Consider the following 25,179-nt stretch of genomic DNA (forward strand, 5'->3'; position numbering starts at 1 on the left):
CGTGTGGACAGAAAAACTGTCCAGACTCAGAGGTGCCTCTTATATAAGTTATGATTGAATAACGAGATGCCTGCCAGTGTGGGTGTGACTCAGACATATAAAGACACAAATTTGCCAGCAGCGATTTGTTTGTTCTTTTTATAGTCTTCTGCTTATTAGGAACATGGGAATTTTAAACAGACATCTCCCACGGAAGTCAGGAAGTTGAAAGAACCATTTTCCCAAGATAATTTTCCAGTGGTGAACAGCAGTTTGGAGGGTAATGAAACTGATGCAGGCAAAACAGGTATTTCAGATGAGCTTAAGTATGAAATAAAGAAGGGAGTTCTAAACAATATTTCCATTTTTAAACAAATGGTGATGTCCATCACATAATATTCTTAAGATATTTTCAGAATGCAATACCAAAAACTTGGGGTAGCCACAAAAGTGTTTGATTTATAGTGGAGACAGTGCCCATTGGGGTACGGCAAACTTGGAAAGTTTTACATCAAGCACACAATTTTCATAGGGATTTAAATCAAAGTTCTGGTCAGAAGGAGCAAAAATAAACTTACAGTTTGAACTTTTTGAAGCCATATACAGAAGGAATGGGTGGTAAATGGCATTTCATAGAATATTATTTGAATAAAACTAAGTATTTAGATGAATCGGTTAATGAATTCCGTTCAATAGAAATACTCGCCAGTCATTCACCTAATAGAGAGAGTGTGGGAGGTAATGGCAGGGAGAAAGAGTTAAAACCAAAAGGACAAATTCTACAGATGTCAGTAGAGAAGGAAACCATAATCACAATAGAAAACAGAGGTACTGAAATAATTTTAACAGAAGGAGTAACAATTAATATAAAAACATATTAAAAACAAAGATTCCAAGACTTACCAAGCGGGAAAGCGCCGGCAGACAGGCACATTAACAAAACACACAAACACACACACAGAATTACTAGCTTTCGCAACCGATGGTTGCTTCTTCAGGAAGGAGAGGGAAAGACGAAAGGATGTGGGTTTTAAGGGAGAGGGTAAGGAATCATTCCAATCCCGGGAGCGGAAAGACTTCCCTTAGGGGAAAAAAAGGACAGGTGTACACTCGCGCACACACACACACACACACACACACACACACACACACACATATCCATCCGCACATACACAGACACAAGCAGACGTATTTAAAGGCAAAGAGCCACTCTTTGCCTTTAAATACGTCTGCTTGTGTCTGTGTATGTACGGATGGATATGTGTGTGTGTGTGTGTGTGTGTGTGTGCGCGCGCGCGAGTGTACACCTGTCCTTTTTTTCCCCTAAGGGAAGTCTTTCCGCTCCCAGGATTGGAATGACTCCTTACCCTCTCCCTTAAAACCCACATCCTTACGTCTTTCCCTCTCCTTCCTGAAGAAGCAACCATCGGTTGCGAAAGCTAGTAATTCTGTGTGTGTGTTTGTGTGTTTTGTTCATGTGCCTGTCTGCCAGCGCTTTCCCGCTTGGTAAGTCTTGGATTCTTTGTTTTTAATATATTTTTCCCATGTGGAAGTTTCTTTTTATTTTATTTACATCATCATTAATATAAAAACAGATAGAATTATGGTCATCAAAGTAATATAATGAATTTGACACCTCAAATAGAAATTAAGGAACAGGGAAGACAGCAAAATCAGCTGCACCAACCAAGTACTTTGAATGGCACCCTGTCATTTATAACAGCTGATTACAAGAGGGTCAGTTGTTCAAGGATGAGTAATTGTAAGAGGTGGAGAGAGAAATCCCTATTGTAAATAATTTGTGTGTGACATGAACAATTATAGATATGGTTGTGTATACTGCAAGTGAAGTTAGTATAATACTCAAGGGATTTTGTGAGGAAAATGGAAGCATGTCCTTCCCAAATAACTAAACTTCATTTCACAGGTGTCACAGCTTCCAAAAGAAAGAAGATTGAGGGGGATGTTTTAATAAGGAAACTAGCCAGCATGTTGACAGTATTTGTGGAAATAAAACAAAAAAAATTATTTCCACTGTTCAAAAGGGACTCATCTAATAACTAAATTCCCTCTTCCTAAAGTGGTAATAAAGGTCACTACGAACTCAGGAAGAACAGAAGGCTTCTACTATATGCAGAATTTTAAGAAAGAACATAAAAGAACTATAGATAAAACAATTTCACTTCCAATCAAAGAAACGGTTAGTGTTAAGTCACATGTAGACTCTGAAAATCGTGGATAAACCAATCACCACCACAAATAAGGAATTCCCAGAGCTTGTAATAATGCACGAATGAACAACAGACACAGCATCTCCAACAAGGTCATATATGTCTATGTTGGACAAATTACTAGTAAAAAATGGGAAATTAACCACTGAGGAAAAAAAATGGATTATACGGTAAAATTAACTGTGCAAGCTGCCCCCAAACCTGAGTAATTTTGATCATTTAAATTTTAGAAAATTGTCCAATGAGGCCTCAACACGGTGTTCATAACGAAGGAAAGGTTTAGTGATAACCTGCAGGAACTATTTTCATTGAATTATGAGGAACCAGTTAAGATAACCTCCACTGGTGAAGACTATAAAGGTGCACATACAAAGAAGTGTGAACTGTCAAGGAAGATTGCTCAAAGAATAAAAGAAGATGACTGTTTTCGTGACAATAACAAATATTTTATAGTAACTACCAGATCACAATGGGATGGAATACACTACACTATTTTGGCTAGGAAACTGTGGTCATAGAAATGCAGTACAAAAAAGGAATACAAATAGCATGGAAGATTTGATCAAAATGTTAGCCGTATCCCATCAGGCTATATGAACTATTTAGAGTGGTCACCTTATATTTTATTTTTCATTGCAAATTTTGTACATATTGCAAAGTGAATTTATGTTATTGCAGGGAATAAACAGATTGGACAGGAAAGGCACTTGCTGATGTATGTACTCAAACTGTAATTTTCCCCCCTTTTATTCCCCCCTTTTTTGTGTATGTCTAACAGTGTGAGACCATATATGTAAACTAAATTAATAATGAGTAGCAGGTTGGTGGAGGCAGTATAACAAGGAGAATGACTGAAAATAAGCCAAAGAGGATAATACAGTGGCTAGAGATGTGACTGTCTTATGGAATGAGTCAAATTAGTGAAGGTTGTGAGAATACGTTAACACCAGCTGATTTTAAATATGGTTGTTGAGTGCATAGGGAAGCAATATAACTGATGGAATGGTTTATGAATAGGCAGTGATGACAATTAAACATTAATGCTTATCAGGTGAACGGTGACATTGTTGTACTGTTGTTCTTTGGGGGAGAATAAAGTGATGTAGTAAATGTCCAGATTGTCAGTAAGGCACATAGTTTGGAAAAAGATATTTTGTCATGAATTAGGTGACTGATAATATATGATGGTAAAATAGTTAGGAAATAATGCCCAGTGGACTTCTGGGTCCATTTTTTTATTGTGTCATCAATCAAAGGATCTTATGATGGTAATTAGAATATGTAGGACCTCTTTCTGAAATTTTTACATCAAACTACAAATTCTTTCCCTGATAAATGTCAATCATTTGCTGGGAAAGTAATGTCATTTTATTGAAAGTAATGTCATTTCATTGAGCTTCTATTTGTGTTAAAATTATAACATGTAGTATCTTCTCTTCAACACTCCCATATACCATGAAGAGGTGTAAGTACTGCATTAATATATTGTTAACACATTGCAGACAGACCCTGAGATTACTCGTGTTTTGCAATAACAATGAAGATGATTCTGTTCATGTGAAAGACCTCATTTTCTCACAATGATTTATAAGAAACTTATTCGACCACACTTGCAACGATTTGAAGATCATCCTAAGGTCATTACATTACCAATGGAATGTGACTCTGAAGCCTCTGTGATTAGCTTGATGTTTGGTGAGAAGTTGTTTGGATTTTTTTGCATGGAGTTGAGCAGCCTATCATTACAAAACCTTAGTGATACACAAAATGTTGCCAAAGCACTCAAGTGGCCTCCTGTTACATGAAGAGACATGAAGAAATTCCTTGGCCTAATTCTTCAAGGTCCTGGGAGTAGACAATATTCCATTAGAGCTACAGATAGCCTTGGATGAGCCAGCCATGACAAAACTCTTCCTTCTGGTGAGCAAGACATTTGAGACAGGCGAAATACCCTCTGACTTCTAAGAGAATATAATAATTCCAGTCCCAAAGAAAGCAGGTGCTAACAGGTGTGAAAATTACTGAACTATCAGTTTAATAAGTCATTGCTGCAAAATACTAAAACAAATTTTTTACAGACGAATGGAAAAATTGGTGAAGCCGCCTTCGGGGAAGATCATTTTGGATTCCTTAGCAAGGTTGGAACACTCAAGGGAATACTGACCCTACGACTTCTCTAGAAGATAAGTCAAGGAAAGGCAAAGCTTCGTTTCTAGCATTTGTAGACTTACAGAAAGCTTTTGACAATGCTGACTGGAATACTCTCCTTCAAATTCTGAAGGTGGCAGGGATAAATATAGGGACCAAAAGGCTATTTACAATTTGTACAGAAACCAGAGTCGAGGGGCACGAAAGGGAAGCAGTGATTGACAAGGGAGTGAGACAGAGTTGTAGCCTATCCCCAATGTTACTCAAACTGTATATTGAGGAAGCAGTAAAGGAAACAAAAGAAAAATTTGGAGTAGGAATTATAATCCATGGAGAAGAAATAAAAACTTTGAGGTTTGCCGACAACATTTTAATTCTGTCAGAGGCAGCAAAGGACTTGGAAGAGCAGTTTAACTGAATGGACAGTGTCTTGAAAGAAGGATATAAGATGAACATCAACAAAAAAGGACAATGGAATGTAATCGAATTAAATCAAGTGATGCTGCAGGAATTATATTAGGAAATGAGGTGCTTAAAGTAGTAAATGTGTTTGACTATTTGGGAAGCAAAATAACTGATGTCTGTTGAAGTAGGGAGAATATAAAATGGAGACTGGCTATGGCAAGGAAAGTGATTCTGCAGAAGTGAAATTTGTTAACATTGAGTATAGATGTATGTGTGTGGATGCCATTTCTTAAAATATTTGTATAGAATGTAGCTATGTATGGAAGTGAAACATCAACAATAACTAGTTTGGACAAGAAGAGAATAGAAGCTATTAAAACATGATGTACAGAAGAATGCTGAAGATCAGATGGGTAGATCACATTAACTAATGAGGCGGTACTGAACAGAATTGGGGAGAAGTGGAATTTGTGGCACAACCCGACTAGAAGAAGGGATCTTTTTGTAGGACATATTCTGAGGCATCAAGGGATCACCCATTTAGTATTGCAGGGAAGCGTGGAGGATAAAAATTGTAGATGGTGACCGAGAGATGAATACACTAAGCAGATCAGAGCAGAGGTATATAGGCTGCAGTAGTTACTCGGAGACGAAGAGGCTTCCACACGATAGAGTCGCATGGAGAGCTGCATCAAACCAGTCTCCGGCCTGAAGGCCACAACAACGATGACGACGACAACAACAACAACAATTTTTCAAGAAAAGAGAGATGGAAAGATTATTAGTAAACAGACCCTGTAATGGCCACCCCAATATTTCCACAGACTATGAGTGATAATTGACTTGTACAGATCTGGACATTCTGGCACTTCAACGACAACATGAAACTGGACAGCTTTGGGAGGCTCTTCAAAGTTCAACCTGTACTGGATTATTTCCTCAAGAAAATTCGATGGATGGTGGCATTGTTTTCTGCTCCAAAAAATCCAGCCTATTATGCTTTAACAACAGTAAGATTCTGAAGTCTCACAATATAATTTTACTGATTCCTTTTTTTCGGGGAGGGGGGGGGGGAGGTGAGTGGGTTGAGGGGCTTGTGGGAGGGGGGGGGGACAGATAACAACACTTACTGATTAATACAGTTAGTAACTGAGATTTCGACTGTGGCAACACTGTAAAGCCTTTTACATGCACTGATACAATGATAATTCAATCATTTATTCTATCACTGTAAATGTTAACCAAATCCATGACATTGCTTCATAGGGGGGTGTGCAGGAGCCAGAAAGATCGTGGGAGGCGCACATCGGCACGGCGCGTCACAGATGGTAGTTGCCGCAAGAAGAGTCCCGTCCACCAAAGGGCACGCAAGAATTCAGCCGCAACCTCTGTCGGCGTAACAACAACAACAACAACAACTCAGGAAGCATGGGCTGTGCCCAGTCAGTTAACATCTGGCATGCCTATGAGACAGTTCCCGGTCTACACTATGTAAAGTGTGACAGAATACGTGAACTGTGTTACTACACAATTGGCGATGAGGATGGGATCGTTCTTTCGCGTGTTGCGTTGTTGTTCCAGTTTCACAGCTTATGCGCGGCATGGAGGATTTAGTGCGAGTTTTGGTTGAGCAGCAGACGGAGCTCATGGCAAGCATGAAACAAGTGCTTCCGGCACTGCTCTCCATGCCGTCTGCTCCAGTGCCATTCCCTCCTCCCTTTCCCCAGTATGACGAGACGGCAGAGGATTGGGACACATATGAACATCGCCTTCGGCAGCATTTCCAGGCATTTCATGTTGCCGATGCGGAGGTATGTCGTGCTCTTTTCTTGTCTCGGATATCTCCCTCGCTGTATCAAGTTTTTCGGCAGCTAGCGGCATTGCAGGAACCCTCGTCCTTGTCTTTTGACGCATTGTGTTCACTGCTGTCTTCATATTATTGCCGCCGCACGTATGTTGTAGCGGCTAGGATCGAGTTCTATCAATGCAAGAAGCAGCCCCATCAGTCTTACCGGGCGTGGACCGCTACCCTGCACGGTCTTAGTCGCAAGTGTCATTTTGTCACGGAGCAGTCGTGAGAATCGTATGCCCACGTTATGGTAAGCAACGTCATTGTTCGTTCGGCCCCTGATAGGGTGGTCCGGCAATGGGCCCTGCAGTTAGAAGACCCTTCCCTTGAGGAAGTCCTATCTATTTCTCAATCGTATGAAGTCTCTCACGCTGCCGGTCAACAGTTGGAAGCATGGTGCGACGTATCAGGACGGAGCGGCCGCGTCCACTGCGTCCGGGGTGGACGGCGTGCGAGCGGTAAAATCCGGCAGAAACAGACGCTCCCGCACGGCGCGTAAACAGAGTTCCGGCCGCTGGCCCCTGTTACCATCCTGTGCGTCGTGCTATATCCATCATGATCGGTCGGAGTGCCCCCAGTGTTGGGCCGTTTGTTGCAAATGTAATAAAAAAGGACACATTAAAGTTCGCCACTCAGCCTCAAAAGAATCGAAGGAAGCAGTTACAGAGGACAGGGACATTGACATTCAGGAAGTTTCATCAGGACAGGCTCCCGACGCATCGGTGTGGTCGCGCCGATTACAACTGCAAGTAGATACGGGCGCAGTAGTTTCTTTGTTGAATGCACAAACTTACTCCAACCTTGGGTCGCCCCCATTGGCGCCAGTATACCGGTGTCTACGCGGTTATGGTAAACAGTTCATTCCCCTACTGGGTCAATTCACTAACGACGTGACTTACAAATCAGTCACTCGGCCTATTACTTTTATTGTTGTCAGTGATGCGAGCTCCACTAACCTTTTCGTTTGGATGCCTTTCAAGCTTTCGGTTTTTCTATCGCTGACACCATACAGTTGGTCTCCGAAGACATTCCTTATCAATTATTGGAATCTCTGTTCTCTGACTTTCTCGATATCTTTGAGGAAGGCCTGGGGTGTGTTTCAGACTTTGAAGTTCACTTAATGTTGAAGGCGTCGGCTCGTCCATGTTTTCTGCGTGCAGGGCAGATCCCATGGCTCTCAAGTAAAGAAGAGTTAGACCGGCTGACAGCCCTTGGGGTCGTTCTTCCCATTTCTTCTAGTGAGTGGGCTTCGCCCCTCGTTATTGTCAGGACACCCTCGGGGAAATTACGTCTTTGTGGCGATTTCAAGGCCACCATTAATTCCCAATTGGTGGTGGACACCTATCCTTTGCCTCATGCAGATGAATTGTTCTCCGCCGTGGCGGGAGGCCAATATTTTTCGAAAATCGATCTTTCGGAGGCTTATCATCAAATACCTCTTGATGAGGACTCCAAACGGCTGGCAGTTGTCAACAACCCGTTTGAGCTTTACCAATACCAGTGGTCGGCCTTTGGAATATCCAGTGCCCCGGCAATATTCCATTGTTATCTTGAGCACAACACGTCGACAATCCCTCATTGTATTAATTACCTGGCCAACATAATTGTCATGGGTCGCAGCAAGAAGGAACACTTGCACAACCTTCGCACCCTCTTTCTCAAATTCAGGTCCATGGGTTTTCGCTGCAACCTGTGTAAGCCAAACTTCTTCCAACCATCCATTGAGTATGTGGGCTACACAATCTCTCGGCATGGCATCCAGCCACTAGGAAGTTTGGTCCAAGGTATCGTCGACCTTCCGCGGCCCGTTTCACTGAAGGAGTTACAAGCTTTTTTAGGCAAGATTGCCTATTACCACCAGTTCATTCTCAGGGCTTCCACCATAGCTCACCCCCTGTACTGCCTTCTGCGCAAGGGTGTTCCTTTTGATTGGTCGCCTGCATGCGAGCGAGAGTTCACCTCGTTGAAGGGCCTCCTCACGTCAGTGCCTTGTTTGGCTACTTTTGATCCCCATAAGCCGTTGGTCCTGGCTACAGATGCTTAGCAGTATGGGGTGGGGGCTGTCCTGGCCCATTGCAACACAGATGGTTCCGAGCAGCCACCGGCGTTTGCATCTAAAACTCTTAGTCAAGCACAGGATCATTACTCCCAGGTGGAAAAAAAGGTTTTGGCCATTGGCACGAAGTTTCAGTTAATCACTGACCATAAGACGTTAATATCGTTATTTGGTTCCGCATCTCAGATTCCGGATAGGGCGGCCCACAGACTACAGTGCTGGGCCTTGTTCCTCTCTAAGTACCATTATGACATTCATTTTCGCCCTACCGGACAGCATGCCAACGCAGACGCTCTTTCCCGTCTCCTGGTGGGCCCGGATCCTAAGTTCGATCGAGAGGAAATTATGTGTTTTCATTTGGATGTGGCGTTCCGCCAAGTGGTTGATGGCTTTCCGATCACTAGTTCTAGAGTCGCCAGGGAAACGGCAGCTGACCCGGTTCTCTGGCAAGTATTTCACCTCATTCAGCAGGGGTGGTCATCCCGACCTCCATGCCGGGCCTCGGATCCTCTTCGTAATTATTTTGTTCTTCGAGACCGCATCTTCACCTTGGAAGGAGTTCTCCTTCTGGCTACTGATGATACAGCTCCTCGCGTGGTTGTTCCTGCAAGTTTGCGAAGGAAAGTCCTCACGTTATTACATGAGGGGCACTGGGGTGTTTCCTTTACTAAAACCTTGGCTTGCAGACATGTGTACTGGCCCGGTATTGACAGAGAAATTGAGCACTTGGTGGCCACCTGTTCCCAGTGTGTGAGCCAACAGGCATCTACCAGGTCAGCGTTCTCTTCATGGCCGCCTGCAACCCAGGCATGGGAACGCGTCCACATCGATTTTGCGGGTCCGTTTCTCCAGGATTTTTGTAGGCGCTTCGGTATTCGGCATATTTGCTCTCCCCCCTCTTGTCCACAATCGAATGGGGAAGCCAAGCACATGGTGCGCAGATGAAAAAGTATGTGCACGAATTTCCTGCAGAGGAGGCGTTGACATTTTTCCTGACGGCGTACCGGACTGCACCAATGGGAGAACGCACCTCCTCTGGCCCTGTCCTCACCAGTCTTCACAAAACGGAGTACCCGGCTTTCCAGTGGGTATGTCGATCTGGGCACGTGGGTTTGGTCGCAATCCACATTGGATACCGGCGGTGGTCCTGCGCCAAAATGGCCGTCGGCTCTGTACCTTGCAGAGGGGGACTGGGAGGTACGTCGTCACCAAAATCAGGTACGTCCACGTTTGGGCACCCATCCTCCGGCCCCTTGGGCATCGCCTTCCCCATTGCCGGCACCCGTGTTGCTTTCTCAGGGGACGCTACCACCCCTCCCCCCTGTGATTCCGCCGCACTGCGATGGCTCTCAGCCTTGGCAGCCTCCAGTAGCACTGGCATCGCCATCGTTAGCGATGCCCCAGCAAAAGCCAGCCCCCCTCGCAGACCCGGTTTCTCAGGAGGCTGGTTCACCTGTGGCCGTCCCTTCCCCATCGTCCCCGCCACTGGGACTTGCCCCTCTCGGGGTGGAGCAGGGTCCGGAGTTCAACGGCCTGTCACCCGTTCTGTCCCGGGCTCCGGTGGTGGGACGACGGGGGCCTCTTCGTGTGGGTCACTTCCAGCCGTATTCCGGCAGGGTTGGCAGTTCCCCTCGACTCCAGCCTTCCCATGGACATGGAGGTCATCACTCCTGCACGATGCTACACCTTCCGACGCAGTGGATCACAGTGGCTTCACCCCCCGGAGGAGGAGGAGTGCAGTAGCCACCAGAAAGATCATGGGAGACGCACATCGGCACGGCGCGTCACGAACGGTAGTTGCCGCAAGTAGAGTCCCGTCCACCAGAGGGCACGCGAGAATTCGGCCGCGACCTCTGCTGGCGGAACAACAACAACAACAACAACTCAGGCAGCACAGGCCATGCCCAGTCAGTTCACATCTGGCATGCCTATGAGACAATTCCCGGTCTACGCTATGTGAAGTGCAATGGAATACATGAACCGTGTTACTACAGGGTGATTCTCCTTCCTTGTAGATTTACAAAGAAGCAGATGCATTTCTTTTTGCCTCTATGTATTGTGAATTATGAAACCAGAATCATTTGAATCTCTCCTACTTGACATCAGTTTTTAATGTGTTATTTCAGTTTAACAAGACATGAGACCAAGATTCTTCAGAACCAAGTGCAATAAAACAATAGTTAAGTGGAACATCACAAAGGCAGCATATCCAGATGGTATTTTTCTGGCTGCACTGTAACTAGCAAGACACGGATTAATCAGATTCCTATGCAGAGTGTTCAGAACCAGTCCAGCAGCAGCAGTCATTCACATTGCTTGAAGAAAAGTGAAGGTTGTTTTCATTCCAAAGCCAGGTACTCTTAATCACACCAAAAAGCACACTTTCGGGTAGTTGCTTTCTGCTTCTTGCCAGATATTGAAGGGGCTTTTAGTAACACAGCCTGAAACCCACACGGATAGACCTGCGGAAGAGCATGGCATTAAGACCATTGCACGTGGGTGGATTAAGACCATGCTGAGTCGACAAAAGGTAGAAGCCACTGTGATGGATTTGAAGATGGTGATCACCACCACTACCAGAGTGTGTCCACAAGATGAGCTTTTGTCCCCACTACTGGAACTAAGTGGTGAATGAACTTATTAAGGAGTTAAATGCTAGACATTATTTTTGCTATGGATTCAAAGACAGCTCAGTCATAGCAATACTTAGCAAATTTGTAAGTAGCAATAAAACAATGGCACAATGCACTCTGAACATTGTGCAAAACTAGTGTAGGAAACAGGATCAAAATGTCAGTTCCAAAAAAATTGTTGTTGTACCATTGATCAGGAAGCATTTCCATGACACATACTGGAATCTTAAGCTGTTCAGTAAAATCCTACCATTAAAGAGAGTAGTGACGTACCAGGGGGTAAACCTGGATGCGAAACTAACAAGGACCCCTCACATAAAGAATATCAGTACCATGACAAAAAGTGCTTTCGTGCACACTATATGGGCCAGTGGTAAAAACTGAGGTCCAAATCCAAGGAGCATGTATGGGATACACACCTATACAGCAAGACTTATGATAATTTATGGGGGCTATACTACAGTGCAATTAAGTATAGCGGTGGTTGCTAAGGATTATAAAATATGTTGTTAAGGAGCTTAGGAAGGTTCAGAGACTGGCCTGTCCAGCCATAACAGCCAGAATTAGCAGCACAACCACTGCCAGGATGGAGACCGTACTTGACATGCTGCCAGTATATCTTTTGAGTTACAAATGAGTCAGCGACAAGGGCATACAGCTAAAAAACTGAAAACCTTTAGGATATATAGGTCTTAAACTAATACAATGAATGTGATAAATAAAGGATTGGTCAGGGAAATGACAGCTCACTATACAATAGCTTCAGCTGCTTCAAAAAACCATTCAATGTAACAATTGGATGTAGGGAAGAGTGGAAGAATGAACCACGATACCATTCAGGAGACACAGTGTGGTTTATTGATGTGTCGAAAACAAAGGTAGAGTGCACCCTACTCTAGAGAGTCTAATTTCTCTAAGGAAGATGGCTACAATACTACAGCAGTAGGTACTCATACTCACAGTGTGCACAGAGCAGAATCTACATATATGCCAGAAAGATCATAGCACCTATATTCATTCAGACAGCCAAGCAACTCTGAAATGTCTATTAGCACCTGCAATGGGATCATGCCATGAACCTCTGGTAAGGCTATGAGAAAGCAACAGTGTAAACCTGCTGTGGGTCCCTAATCACCCACGATTTGGTGGTAGTAAACAAGGATACAGGATGGTCAGGTCAGAGGTGACAACCCAATTTGTTGGACCAGAACGTGTTTCAGTCATCACTAAGTTGATGGTAAAATCTAAAATACATAGCTGGACCAGGAGACAAACATACAGAATATTGGAATAACCTCAAAAACAGAATCATGGCAAGCTAATGATGCCAAAAATCAGGTTTTAAGAGAAGTTCTGTAATCTTGGGCTTGAATGGGAGGCAAATTAAACTCATGATAAATCTAGTAACTGGCCATGGGAGCTTCAGGAAATATCTGCACACAATGAGCATGGAGAAAGAAGCTTCTGAGTGCAGACTGTGTGGTGTGTGGAATGAAACTGTACCACATTTATTTTTCCAAAGTGAAGCACTGAAGGCCAAAAGACACAAAATACTTAAGTTACTAACTGCTTAAGAGATTGTATCTAACAAAAACCTAGTAAAGAGCCACCTACTACTCCACATGGGTACTGACTGGCTTTACTAGAATGGCAGGGATGTATACCACACAATAAATTTATGAATGGTAGAGGCAACAAGGAGCTAAGATGACTGTCATTTTGTTTTCCTGATTAAATCAAAGAAAACAAAAAAACTCAAAGCCACAGTGAAAACATTGAATCAGGCATAGAAACATGAATATGGAAGCTTGACCAATGAAGATGCAGCTCAATGGAAGCTGTCTATAGAACAAGAAAAGAGCTTCCTGTGAAGGACAAAGATGCTAGTGTATGCTCACTAGTAGCACTAGTTGGAGCCATGGAGGGAAGAAATAGAAAGCCTGTACATCCTCCTAAAAGCAAAACTGATACTGACATCCCCTACCCTGTATGGCAGATACTGAACAAGAGAAGAGAGGGAGCACAGAGCTGCACGATCAACAAGCACAAGGGCCATTACATCCACGGTAACAGCAAAAACTGCAGCTCGTAGTAAACAGCAGGAATATCCCAAGTAAGGTCCCAGGATCAGTACCACTTATTAAAGTTAGAATGCCTAGATACTATTAGGATCAGAGCATCACTTTTTAATGTTAAACAACGGAAACTCCAGGTAGGAATATCAACAATGTAGGAAGAGATATATAGATATTTACAGCCAGTAGAAACTTAGTAAAGCTAATAATGACTAGATAATATTAGGAACAGAGAATTGGTTGAAACCAGAAGTACAACAAAATTCTAAATTCAGATTGGAATATAGGCTACATGGAAATCACAGAATGGACATCAATGGTGGCAGAGGATTTCTTGCTGTGAGACATTTGATAATGTCTACTGAGGTTATTACAGATTCTGAATGTGAAACAATCTTGGTAAAGTTAAGCATCACAAGTGGGTCAAACACGCTTTTACAAACTACATACATCATGAACTGTAGTGACAGAGGACTTCAGAAAGAGCTTGCAGAATATTAGAAACAAGTTTACTGACCATACTATGATGATGACCATACTATGATGAAGACTTCAATTTGCAAGCTACAGAATAGGGTAGTCATACTATCAAAACTAATGACAGACACAGGTATTCATGTGACATTATTCTGAGTGTCTTGTCCAAAACTTACTTAGGGCACATAGAGGACAAACTCGTGAGGGTAACATCCTAGACCTCCAAGCAACAAATAGATGCAAACTTTTGGAATCAGTTAAAGTAGGTGATGGCATAAGTTATCATAAGGGTGTGATAGCAACAATGACTACAGGTGTTACAAGGGATGTTAAGAAAGATAGGAAAACATTTTTGCTTAGCAAGTGCAATAGGATACAAACTGTCGGGTACCTGTGCAGTCAACATCAAATTTTCAGTTCAGAGGACGAAGACATGGACTATAAATTGATAAAAATTTAAAGCACCATTCATCATTCAATACGGTGTGGAAGAGGCCCATTGCAGTTTAATAGACATGTTAGAATGTTGCTATGAAAGCAAAAAGAGCTTCATCAAAAATTAAGGAAAATGTATGTGACAAACAAAAGTTGAATGAAGAGAACATGAGCATAAGGAGTGTAACGAGATAAGTGTCCAATGAATTTGAAAGTAAAATTTTGCCACTGATCTGACAAAACCCTGAGAAGTTTTGCTATTATGTAAGCAGATAAAAATCACTTATTAAGTCACTCCATGACTATACGTGCACTAAACACATGACAGAGAGAAGGCCAAAATACTGAATTCGGTCTTCCAAAACCGCTTGACTATGGATGATCATAACATGGTCCCACATCCCAATCATCGCACAAATACCGAAATGGCACATACTGAGATCAATGATTGTGAAATACAAAATCAACTATAATTGCTTTATAGTGGAAAGGCATCTAGACCTGAAGGGATATCCATAAAATTCTACAGAGATTATGTGAAAGAAATTGCTTCCTGTCTAGTAGTAGTTCCAACCTTCCTTAAGAACTGGACCAAATGAAATACTGGTGGTGTAACTTTTCTGATAGATTACTGCAAGACACTGTGTTTAGAGTGGCACATGATGTAAGTGTAAACTGTGTTCTGTACCACACTTGATATTTGTTTTGAATACTTTTATAACAACAATCAATTCATTGATAGTGATTCTGAAAACTGTGCTTCAACAATATTATAATTAATCTGATAAATTCTGACACTGGGATGTTGTTTTATGTGAGAGATAACCTGATTTATGTGCTATTTGTGTTGCAAAGTTAAGGAACCAATTGTTGTCATAACAATTTAACATCAAGTTTAATAAACATGTGAGAAAGCGACTCCAAAACTATGGAGTTGCATACATTATTAAATAAATATTATCCATTGTTTGTTAAGATTTTCAGTTTCACAACGGACTGGTGTGCTACCAGAGAGGCTAAAAGAAGAGACAACAAGGTTGGTTATCTTACACAATGTAGTCAAACTTCAGGAAGACATTTGACACAGTTTCATTTTGTGAACTGTCTTTTAGTGAAAAAAATACAAGCCTACAGAGTATCAAAACAGACCTGTGGCTGGATTCAGAACTTCTCCACTGATGAAATTCGACACATTGCTCTTAATGGAATAAAATCAACAGTTGTTAAGATAATTTCAGTGATACTACCATTACTGCTTACAATTTATGTCAATGATTAAATGGATAATGTCAGAAATTCCATGAGTCTGTTTGCAAGTTGCCTACGAGAAGGTAGCAACACCAGAAGATTGCAGCACACTGCAGGAAGACAATCAGAGGATTAATTACAGATACAAGGACTGGCAGTTGACAATGAATGTTAATACATGTAACATATTGTGCATAAATAGGCAAAGCAATCCACTTCTGTACAATTACATTACTGGTGAAAAACCACTGGAAACAGTAAATACAATAAAATACTGGGGAAAAACCATCTGGAGAAATCTAAAGCAGAAAGCCCACATTAAACAAATAGTAGGAAAAGCACATGCCAGCTTGAGATTCAAAAGAAGAATCTTTCATCCATGCAAGAAGTGCCCTAGAAAATGATTGTGTGGCCAATTCCTGAGTATCACTTATCAATGCATGATCCATATCATTGTTGATTAATAGAAGAGATAGACAAGACCTAATGAAAATTAGTGTTAGTGAAGCCTGACATTGTCAGGAAGGAGACAACAGTCTTAAAATAGTGTTTTAATGCAAAAACTTTCAATGCCTAGACCATAATTTTTTGAATACAATTACAGCATTATGACTAGTTTTGGTTGTTTTCTGCAAGCATCTTCAGATTATTCAAATTGTAAAAAAGAGGGGGGAAGCGAATTGAAAAACACCATCATTATTTGCAGTCATTCAGTGATAGGCACTCACAGAAGGGTCAACAAACTATGACAGTATGTAGCAAAAAACTTCATCATGAGCAAGCCAGGTTGTAAACTATAATATCACAAGACGACAGTAATAAAGAAGGAAAATGAACAGTTACATCACATGTCCATGATTTGTAATGGCAAAGCAGGTATTATATAAAAAATTGTATATGCAATGGTAACACAAACTGTCAGCTGTTCCATAGCCTGGCTAGCAAAGAAGTGATCCAACATGGCATATAAAATAGTCATCTTTATAAAATGTGCACAAGTTAAAGATTAAGTGTAAAAAGCCACAAGTCCAACCTGCCTGGCAAGACAGATCAAAAGTAACTTGAAGTTCAGTCACAGAACTGTCAAGTAGGCATTACAAAGATGCCTAAGTGCAAGGAAGAATTGGACAACATTTCGCTACGCCTCACTCCCCCCACATAGGTAACACAAAATGAGCACAATGAAAAAAATCCAAAAAAACTGGAGTCAATACAAAGGTTTACCAACAATCATCTTCCCACATGCCATTCATGAATTTCATGAATGAAACAGGGATGCGAGGAACAGATAATGGTATCAGAAGTACCCTCCGACACACACCATGAAGTGGCTTGCAGAGTATAAATGTAGACGTAAATTTACATACGTGTTGTTATTGCTGCTGCTGCTGTTGTTGTTATGGTCTTCAGTCCAAAGACTGGTTTGATGAAGCTCTCCATGCAACTCTACCCTGTGCAAGCTTATTCATCTCTGAGTAACTGCTTACTGTATCCATCTTTTCATTTCTATCTACAACTTTCATCATCCACACTTCCCTCCAATACTAAACTGGTGATCCCTTGATGTCTCAGTATGTGGCCTATCAACTGATCCCTTCTTATAGTCTGAATGGGCCACAAATTTCTTTTCTTCCTAATTCTACTCAGTAGCTCCTCATTAGTTACATGATCTACCTACCTAATCTTCAGGATCCTTCTGTTCTTCTGTTGTACCCTGTACCACCACATTTCAAAACTTTGATTCTCTTGTCTAAACTGTTTATCATTCATGTTTCCCTTCAATACACAGCTACACTCCATATAAATACTTTCAGAAAAGGCTTCCTAACACTTAAATCTAGATTTGAATGTTTTCTTCAGAAATGCTTTTCTTGTCACTGCCAGTTTATATTTTATATCCTCTATACTTAATACAGATATTCTGCTGCTCAAATAACTAAACTCACCTACTTCTTTGAATGTCTTGTTTCCTAATCTAATTCCCTCAGCATCACCTGATTTAATGCGACTATATTCTATTATAATTTTTTTGCTTTTGTTGATGTTCATCTTAAATCCTCCTTTCAAGATACTGTCCATTCCGTTCAACTGCTCTTCCAAGTCCTTTGCTGTCTCTGACAGAATTACAATGTCATCAACAAACCTCAAAGATTTTATTTCTTGTCCCTGAACTTTAATTCCTACTCCAAAGTTTTCTTTTATTTCCTTTATTGCTTGCTCAGTGTACAGATTGAATAATATTGGTGATAGGCTACAACCCTGTCTCACTTCCTTCTCAACAACTGCCTCCCTTTCGTGTTCCTTCAGTCTTATAACTGCCATATGCTTACTGAACAAATTATAAATAGTCTTCGCTCCTTGTACTTTACCCCTGCTACCTTCAGAATTTCAAAGAGAGTATTCCAGTCAATACTGTCAAAAGCCTTGTCTAAGTCTACAAATGCTATAGATAAACATTTTCTATCTTCCAAGACAAGTCATAGGGTCAGTACGACTCGCATGTTCCTACATTTCCCCAAACTGATCTTCCCCAAGGCCGGCTTCTACCAGCTTTTCCATTGTTCTATAAAGAATCTGTGTTAGCATTTTGCAACAATGACTTATTAAACTGATAGTTCAATAATATTTACACCTGTCAGCACTTGATTTCTTTGGAACTGGATTTCCTACATCCTTTTGAAGTCTGAGGATATTTCGTCTGTCTCGTATGTCCAGTTGGAAGATTTTTGTCATAGCTGGCTCCCCAAGGCTGTCAGTAATCCTGACAAAACAACGTCTAGTCCCAGAGCGTTGTTTCAACTTAGGTCTTGCAGTGCTCTGTCAAATCTTCTCGTAGGATCATATCTCCCATCTCATCATTGTCTATTTCCCTTTTCATTTCCATAAAATTCCCTTAAATTCCTCTCCCTTATCCAGACCCTTTATATACTCCTTCCAGCTTTCAGCTTTCCATTCTTTGCTTTCGACTGTTTTTCCATCTGAGCTCTCAATATTCATACATCTGCTTCTCTTTTCTCCAAAAGCCTCTTTAATTTTCCTGTAGGTGATATCTGTCTTTGCCCTACTGAAATATGCTTCTACATCCTTACGTTTGTCCTCTAGCCATTTCTGCTCAGCCATTTTTAACTTCCTATTAATTTAATTTTTTAGACTTTTTACTCCCTTTCACCCTGCTTCATGTGCTGCATTTTTATATTTTCTCCTTTCATCAATTAAATTCGATATCTTTTGTGTTATCCAAGGATTTATATTACGCCTTGTCTTTTTCCTATTTGATTCTCTGCTGCTTTCACTACTTCATCTCTCAAAGATTTGCATGCATACACGTAGAAAGTGCAAGACCCGAGAGCCATATGCTATCATTCCACATGCTGGATAAAAGAAGATATGGCTGGATGTGCAAAATAAGTAAAATAACCTGATATATAAGTTTGATGACTAAAGCCAGCCTTACAAACAAATAAAAAAGCACTAGCTTTATTCCCACAAAACAAAAATTTGCCAACTAACAATAATATTCTTCGCACTATTAGTAAGACATCACATTTATTTTCTGATGACTTTTGTTCTCACAGATTACATTTATATCAGCACAGAAAACTAAGTAACATTAGCCGTCTTTGCGCTAATATAAACAGATTATTATCCCTATGGTGTTAAAAATATTTATTCCCAATATTACAAGTTGTAATTTCCTGTACAAATAAATAACTCAGACAGTTATACAGATTACAGAGCAATATATACCTTGATCAACACATCTGGTTCACATTCCACAGCTTGCTGTGGTTGCATAGTGGACAGCCAATCATGCGCACCAGTCACCACCTGCAAATCACAAAATATCAAATTTTTTAAGAAATATTTATGACAAAGCCATAATGAACAATGGAATGAAAGAAATATATAAAAAGAACTCTTCACAGAAGATGGAGTACAAAAATGAATATTACAGTAACACAACTGTTTGTTGATTTATTGATTAAATATCTGCTCATCTCATGTAAAGCACAGGCCTAATTGTTATTTACACTGGTACTTCAAAACAACAAGAAATCCTATGGCTTTACACAATGATGCCTTCCAATATCATAATCACAGAAGAAGTCAGTCTACTTTTGATTAAGAACTGTGATACATGCAACTCAGTGCCCAGTATAGTCTTGTGATGAAGCTATGGACCCTGCCTTTCTCAGAAATTGGGGAATTTCCATCTCACCACTTCAATGGAAAGTTCTAGAACTTGTAGGTAAACTGAGCAGTTAACAATTTATTGTTGGGAACAAACATTACCACAAACTGCATCAAATCAAGATATCAGCAATATTTTGTCATCTGACATTACTTCTTTTTTAAAAAAAAAAAAAATAAATAAACAGACCAAGCTGCCTAAATGACAGTATGCATAACAACTGTCCCTGCTGTTTGTAGTGTCACAAAGTCTCAGGCCATATTGTCATCTTATTACTGGATTACACTTTTGTCTTCTCCACCTGAACAACAGCTAAATATATAATGTATGTTTAATACAAATGAGTCTTCTATGGGTTTTAGAGTGGATCAAGAAGATAAAGTTTTGAAAAGGAACCCCAGTCAAGAAATGCCCAGTTTGGGTGAAAAATAAGACTGAAGATTGGACCACTTTCAAGTCTCCTACACAACAGTGGAGGTAATGAGCTCTGACCTTTGTGCTCTGTGGAAGCCTCTGGCATAGGCAATGTTTCAAGTACTCATCACTGAGTTCTCTTCTATGTGACGAAGGATGTCCTCTTTGCTTCAAAGTCGAAGTGCAGCACATCAGCCAGTACTCCTAGTGGCAAATGTACCTGTTTCTTACAGACGTTGATGTAGTCAGACAAAAATAGTATATTATATCATAATTTATTTTATATTCAAAAATGCAATTCCGAACCTAGGTTCCTTTTGGAAACTTTATCTATTAAGTCCCCTGTGCAGCCACTAGTAGTCTGTAATAGGAAATGTGAAACACCTTGTATATCATGCAAATGGTTTTCTACATACAATGAAAAATCCAAAATGGAGTAACCGACTCATTATCTCTGCTCTGTGGTATATGTTGTACCCCCCACCTCCCCCCCCCCCCCCCCCCCCCGCCCCGATGTGAAGTTTGTAGTAATTACCCTTTCTATTTGAGGAAGAGGTAGAGCCAAACAACACAATCTGTTAGCCAATGGCCAGTGACCACAAGAAGATGGCAGCTACACTGTCAATATATCCTATATTCTTTACCATAAAAATCATCATTATAGGCCAACTTTGTCATGTGATGTAAAGAAAAAGTTAGTACTTGTAACTCTGTTAAAAGATACTGATCATTTATTATATTGATGCTAGCAAACTGATGACATCAAGTTTCTATAATGAATGTTAATAACCTGTGATTCAAGACAATTACCTAAAAAACTAAAAGTACAAAACAGAACCTGAGCCTAATAATCCTAGTGTAATTGAGAATGTTGCATGAGATCTCAAAATTGGTCCACACCATATAAAAATGGATAAATCGAAACAAGTTAGGATGGCAAATGAAAGCAGTAATATTCCAGAAAAAGAAGTCACTACTAAATGCAGGATATTAGCCAAAGAGCAGAAGGGAACAAATAATATTAATCGTAAACTGAAAAACAATGAAGCCTCTATAACAAAGGGATTACTGTAATTGTTGCAATAGAAAGACAATGAAATTTTTTGAGGAAAATGACACCACCAAAGCAGATACAGACCTGACCACAGATCTGTAAAAAGAGATTGAGAACTGCTTAAGTAATACCAAGAAACTTATTAGAAATTTCAAAAGAAATAGATAGTGAACATGGATCCTAAGCCTTCCATTCTGAGAAGTCAGTTTAAGATCCACAAGGACAGACATCCAACTCATCCGATTATGAACAGTAAATGTAACGCTCGTCACAAATTAGCTAGCCATTCACACACAAGTTAAAGAATCCTTTGTTTTTGAAAATAATTTTTCTGTTGCAAATAGTTTATATTTGATAAATAAACTGAAACTGTACAATGCGTGTCTCACACTGCTTTGCTTTCTTTTGATATTACAAGCCTTTATACAAATGCTCATACTGGTTTGATACTCAAGATCATCAAAAATAACCTATTACATCGTAAAAAAATGACAGAATTACAAATCTCTGAACTTGTGAGATTATTGAGCATGGTGCTAAAGTACAACTATTTTATGTTTGATGGTAAATTGTATGAACAATCATTTGACTAAGCCATGTGGGAAGTCCTTTAGCTAGTATTTTATCCATCCCCCCCCCCCCCCCCCCCCCCCAAAGAATAAAGCTTAATCAAAATCCGAGCTAAGTAATAAGCTTCCGGTTATACTGATGATTTAATTTTTGCATTTGATGGCACTAACCAAAGTTTATAACAGTTGTTTGACATTTCCAATAATTTTTGTAAGAAAATTAAACTTACAAAATAATTTCGAAACCAGAATGGTGAATTAAATTTACTAGATTTGATGTTATACAGAATAGTAAAATTAACTGCAATGTTCATCATAAAGCGACTTACTGAGACAACTTTATTCCAGCTGACTCTTTTCATCCACATGCCAATTAAGTAGCTTTCTTCCACTCAGCAACAAATCACGCTTTGATTAAGCCTGATCAAAATGACTGCAAGCAACAATGGCTATTAGCCAGGTGTAGTTGACCAGATCCTAAATAGTAAAACAGCTACAAAATTTTCAATGCTTGGCAATAACAAAAGGACAGTTACAGGGGAAAACAAAAAGTTTATATCAATAGCTTTTTTGGATAAAGTGTCATACAGGGTTAGCCATCTCTTAACTAAAACGTGTGGTTGTAAGGTTACATTTTTCACCAATAATAGTGTGAAGCAAAATCCAATATACACCCTTGGCGTAAATGAATATCCTTTTACCAACTCAGATGTTTACAAAATGTTACATATGTGATAACTGTCCGAGATATTATACAGGACAAACTGGAAGGGCATTCGAAGTTTAGTGTAAAGAGTAATCACTGAGTGAGGGAGGTAATAACGTATATAATTACGCCTATGCAGAAGTTTTGTTAAATTCTGAACATATTCTGAGAAAACTAAAAGAAACAGTAATTTTGCATAAGGAAGGTAATTGTTACGTTATATTTATCGGAGGGACTTAAGATTTTTAAACATTTAGCTAACTGAGAGGGTTTTATCTCAAATGAACAGCTGCAGCTCAGTAATAAGAATTTTCTCAACCGTGTTATGTCCTTACTCACGGCCACTTAACAGCTGTTTACAGGCTGCATGCACTGTGGTGAGGACGTCATTTTCCTCAAACATACTTGCTCTTGTCAGTTGTTCAGCACTAGACAGTTCACATTACAGTTCCGTTGTCATACCGCCAGAAATGAATCCAAAATACACAACTATTTTAAGACATTATGTTTTATTTTCCATCATCAGTTTTCATTACATAGAAAGCTAAACAGTTTTTTAGCTCTACATTTCATCTATTTGGAGCAACGGATTTGGAGCAACAGCCTATGTTGCTACGGAAGGAAGACTTACCCAAAACGCCTGTAATTGTTTTAATGAAATTATGTTTTATAAAATTTTCTGTTATAACGACTTTTAATTGCATTTTTTAATATAGTGGATGTGCCATATCAGACTGCACTGTTAAAGGTAGGCTTGTAATATTCAAAATTGATGCCCTTTTCTTTCCAATGATTAGACATAAGTTACTCAAGATGATAATTAATGAGTAATCACACACAACTTTTATTTGTCTGGTGGTGTTGTGTAAGCAACTCAGCTTGTTTATTTGTGCATTTCTTGCCCATTACACATTTGGTTAACCTCTACACGGAAGCTACCTCGAGTTAAGAGCCTATTACATTAGTTGATCAGTTTTATTCATGAAATTCACACTGATGCTAACTGATGACCATAATTTATTTTATTATTTTTGAGGCAAATTTTTACTTGACAAGAGCAAAATATCCTTATTATAATCTTTACCTTTACAACGCAATATGTAACAAGTGTATACTCTTGGTCTCTAGTATTTTATGTGCATTTCATATTTCTGTTTCACTTGAACCTTTTGCAAAAAAATGTACAATTTCTAGGCATCACAATCTCCTTCTTAAGATGATAATTTTATAGTTGGTCAAGGGTTCTAATAAAATATTCCATGCAACAGGTTGGCTGACTTTTTCATCGTTTCCAAGACAAAAGAAAACAAATGGACCTTCATGAACTTATTTATGAACAAATTTTTGTTTTTGCAAAACTAAAAGTTTGTCCACAGAAGTTTGACATACATGGAAAACAAATTTGCATAAAATGTATCATTCTAATTTTAACATACAGAAAGTTTAATACTGGTACATGCAATTTGTTACAGAAAAGACTGACAACTTTTTTAACTCTTACTGTTTAAGACGTATTTTTTATTGCAGAGTGTTAGTTTTTGTGGCAAACTGCTTTTTGTAAATATCAAATAACACAAAACAACATATAAGAAAAGAAAGAACACACAAAAATTGAAAACTTACTTAGAACAATTTATGTTGAAAAATTATCTCACTGTTGCAATTTCCTACGGGTCATACAACAGTCCAATTGAAGAGATTCTTCAGAATAACATGTTCCACTATTATACTTTAGGCCAACAAAAGATGTTCATGAAAGTAGAAAATGTATTTTAGGTAGTCTACAGGTAACGGACATGCAACTGTGTGTGCTAAATGTTAATATGTGCACAAAAGATGAACGAAGTGTGGATAGGACACTGGCAAAGACGATTGAGCATCTCTGATGTTTTGGTGTCGCTGCTTGGTGGTGCTTTGGATGGCAGAGACAATGGGGCGCTGTGTGCAATGTCAATGGCCAAGAAAACAATTGAAATGTTTACATACTCTTTGAGGTGATGTCATAAGATTCACTTCATCTATGTTGCTTGAGTTAATGTTCACCGAAGTGTGCAATGGTTTTATTTGAGCAACAAAATCAGAAGAGTTCTTTCAAAAGCAGTTATGTAATTTTGTAATAAGTTGATGTATGTAGTTGTCAGCTCTCAGCTGGTGAAAAATCCACACCAACTGTGGAACTTTGTAGAGGGTCCACAGCTTCAAGAAAATACAAAGCAACCACCAAGACTCAATACGCTAACTATTATTACAAACAGCATTGGAGTTCAGATAAATTGAGAAGTGAAAACTTAGTTACAACCCATAACAAGTGAATTCCACATTGTATTACTTCATTTGGTGCCCTATGTGTGAGCTGCACATGAGAGGTATTAAAATACGAGAGCTTCAACAGAAAATAAGAAAACTTTTATGAAACAACACAAAAATATATGATGCTGCCGATCCCCCTAACCAGAAAGTTCCAGGTGCTGTCTTTCACTGAAACTGAAACTGTTTTGTGGAAACTTGCTGAGTCCCATGTCAAGGTAAGGCAAACACAATACAGTAGGGGCCAATTAATCATCAGTAGTTCGAATGAATGGCGAATAATGGTACCCCTTAGGGAAATGGCACAAGGGACAGGAAAGAACACCAGTTGCACTCAAAGTACATACCTTGGGGGTCTCATTCGACATCTTCAACAGGCTATTCCAGCAGCCATTGGGAGA

The 25,179-nt window shown here is 39.9% G+C and overlaps 1 protein-coding gene across 1 annotated transcript in view; it reads right to left on the reverse strand.

Moving 5' to 3' along the window:
- The window catches only part of LOC126267176 (zinc finger and SCAN domain-containing protein 2-like), a 161,675-nt gene that overhangs the window by 95,105 nt on the left and 41,391 nt on the right, over positions 1–25,179 (reverse strand). Inside the window, exon 3 of the mRNA XM_049972138.1 lies at positions 19,284–19,364. Coding sequence (XP_049828095.1) covers positions 19,284–19,364 — 81 coding nt within the window. The remainder of the gene's footprint in view (positions 1–19,283; positions 19,365–25,179) is intronic.

Source organism: Schistocerca gregaria, chromosome 4, assembly GCF_023897955.1.
Source record: "Schistocerca gregaria isolate iqSchGreg1 chromosome 4, iqSchGreg1.2, whole genome shotgun sequence".
Taxonomy (NCBI): Eukaryota; Metazoa; Arthropoda; class Insecta; order Orthoptera; family Acrididae; genus Schistocerca; species Schistocerca gregaria.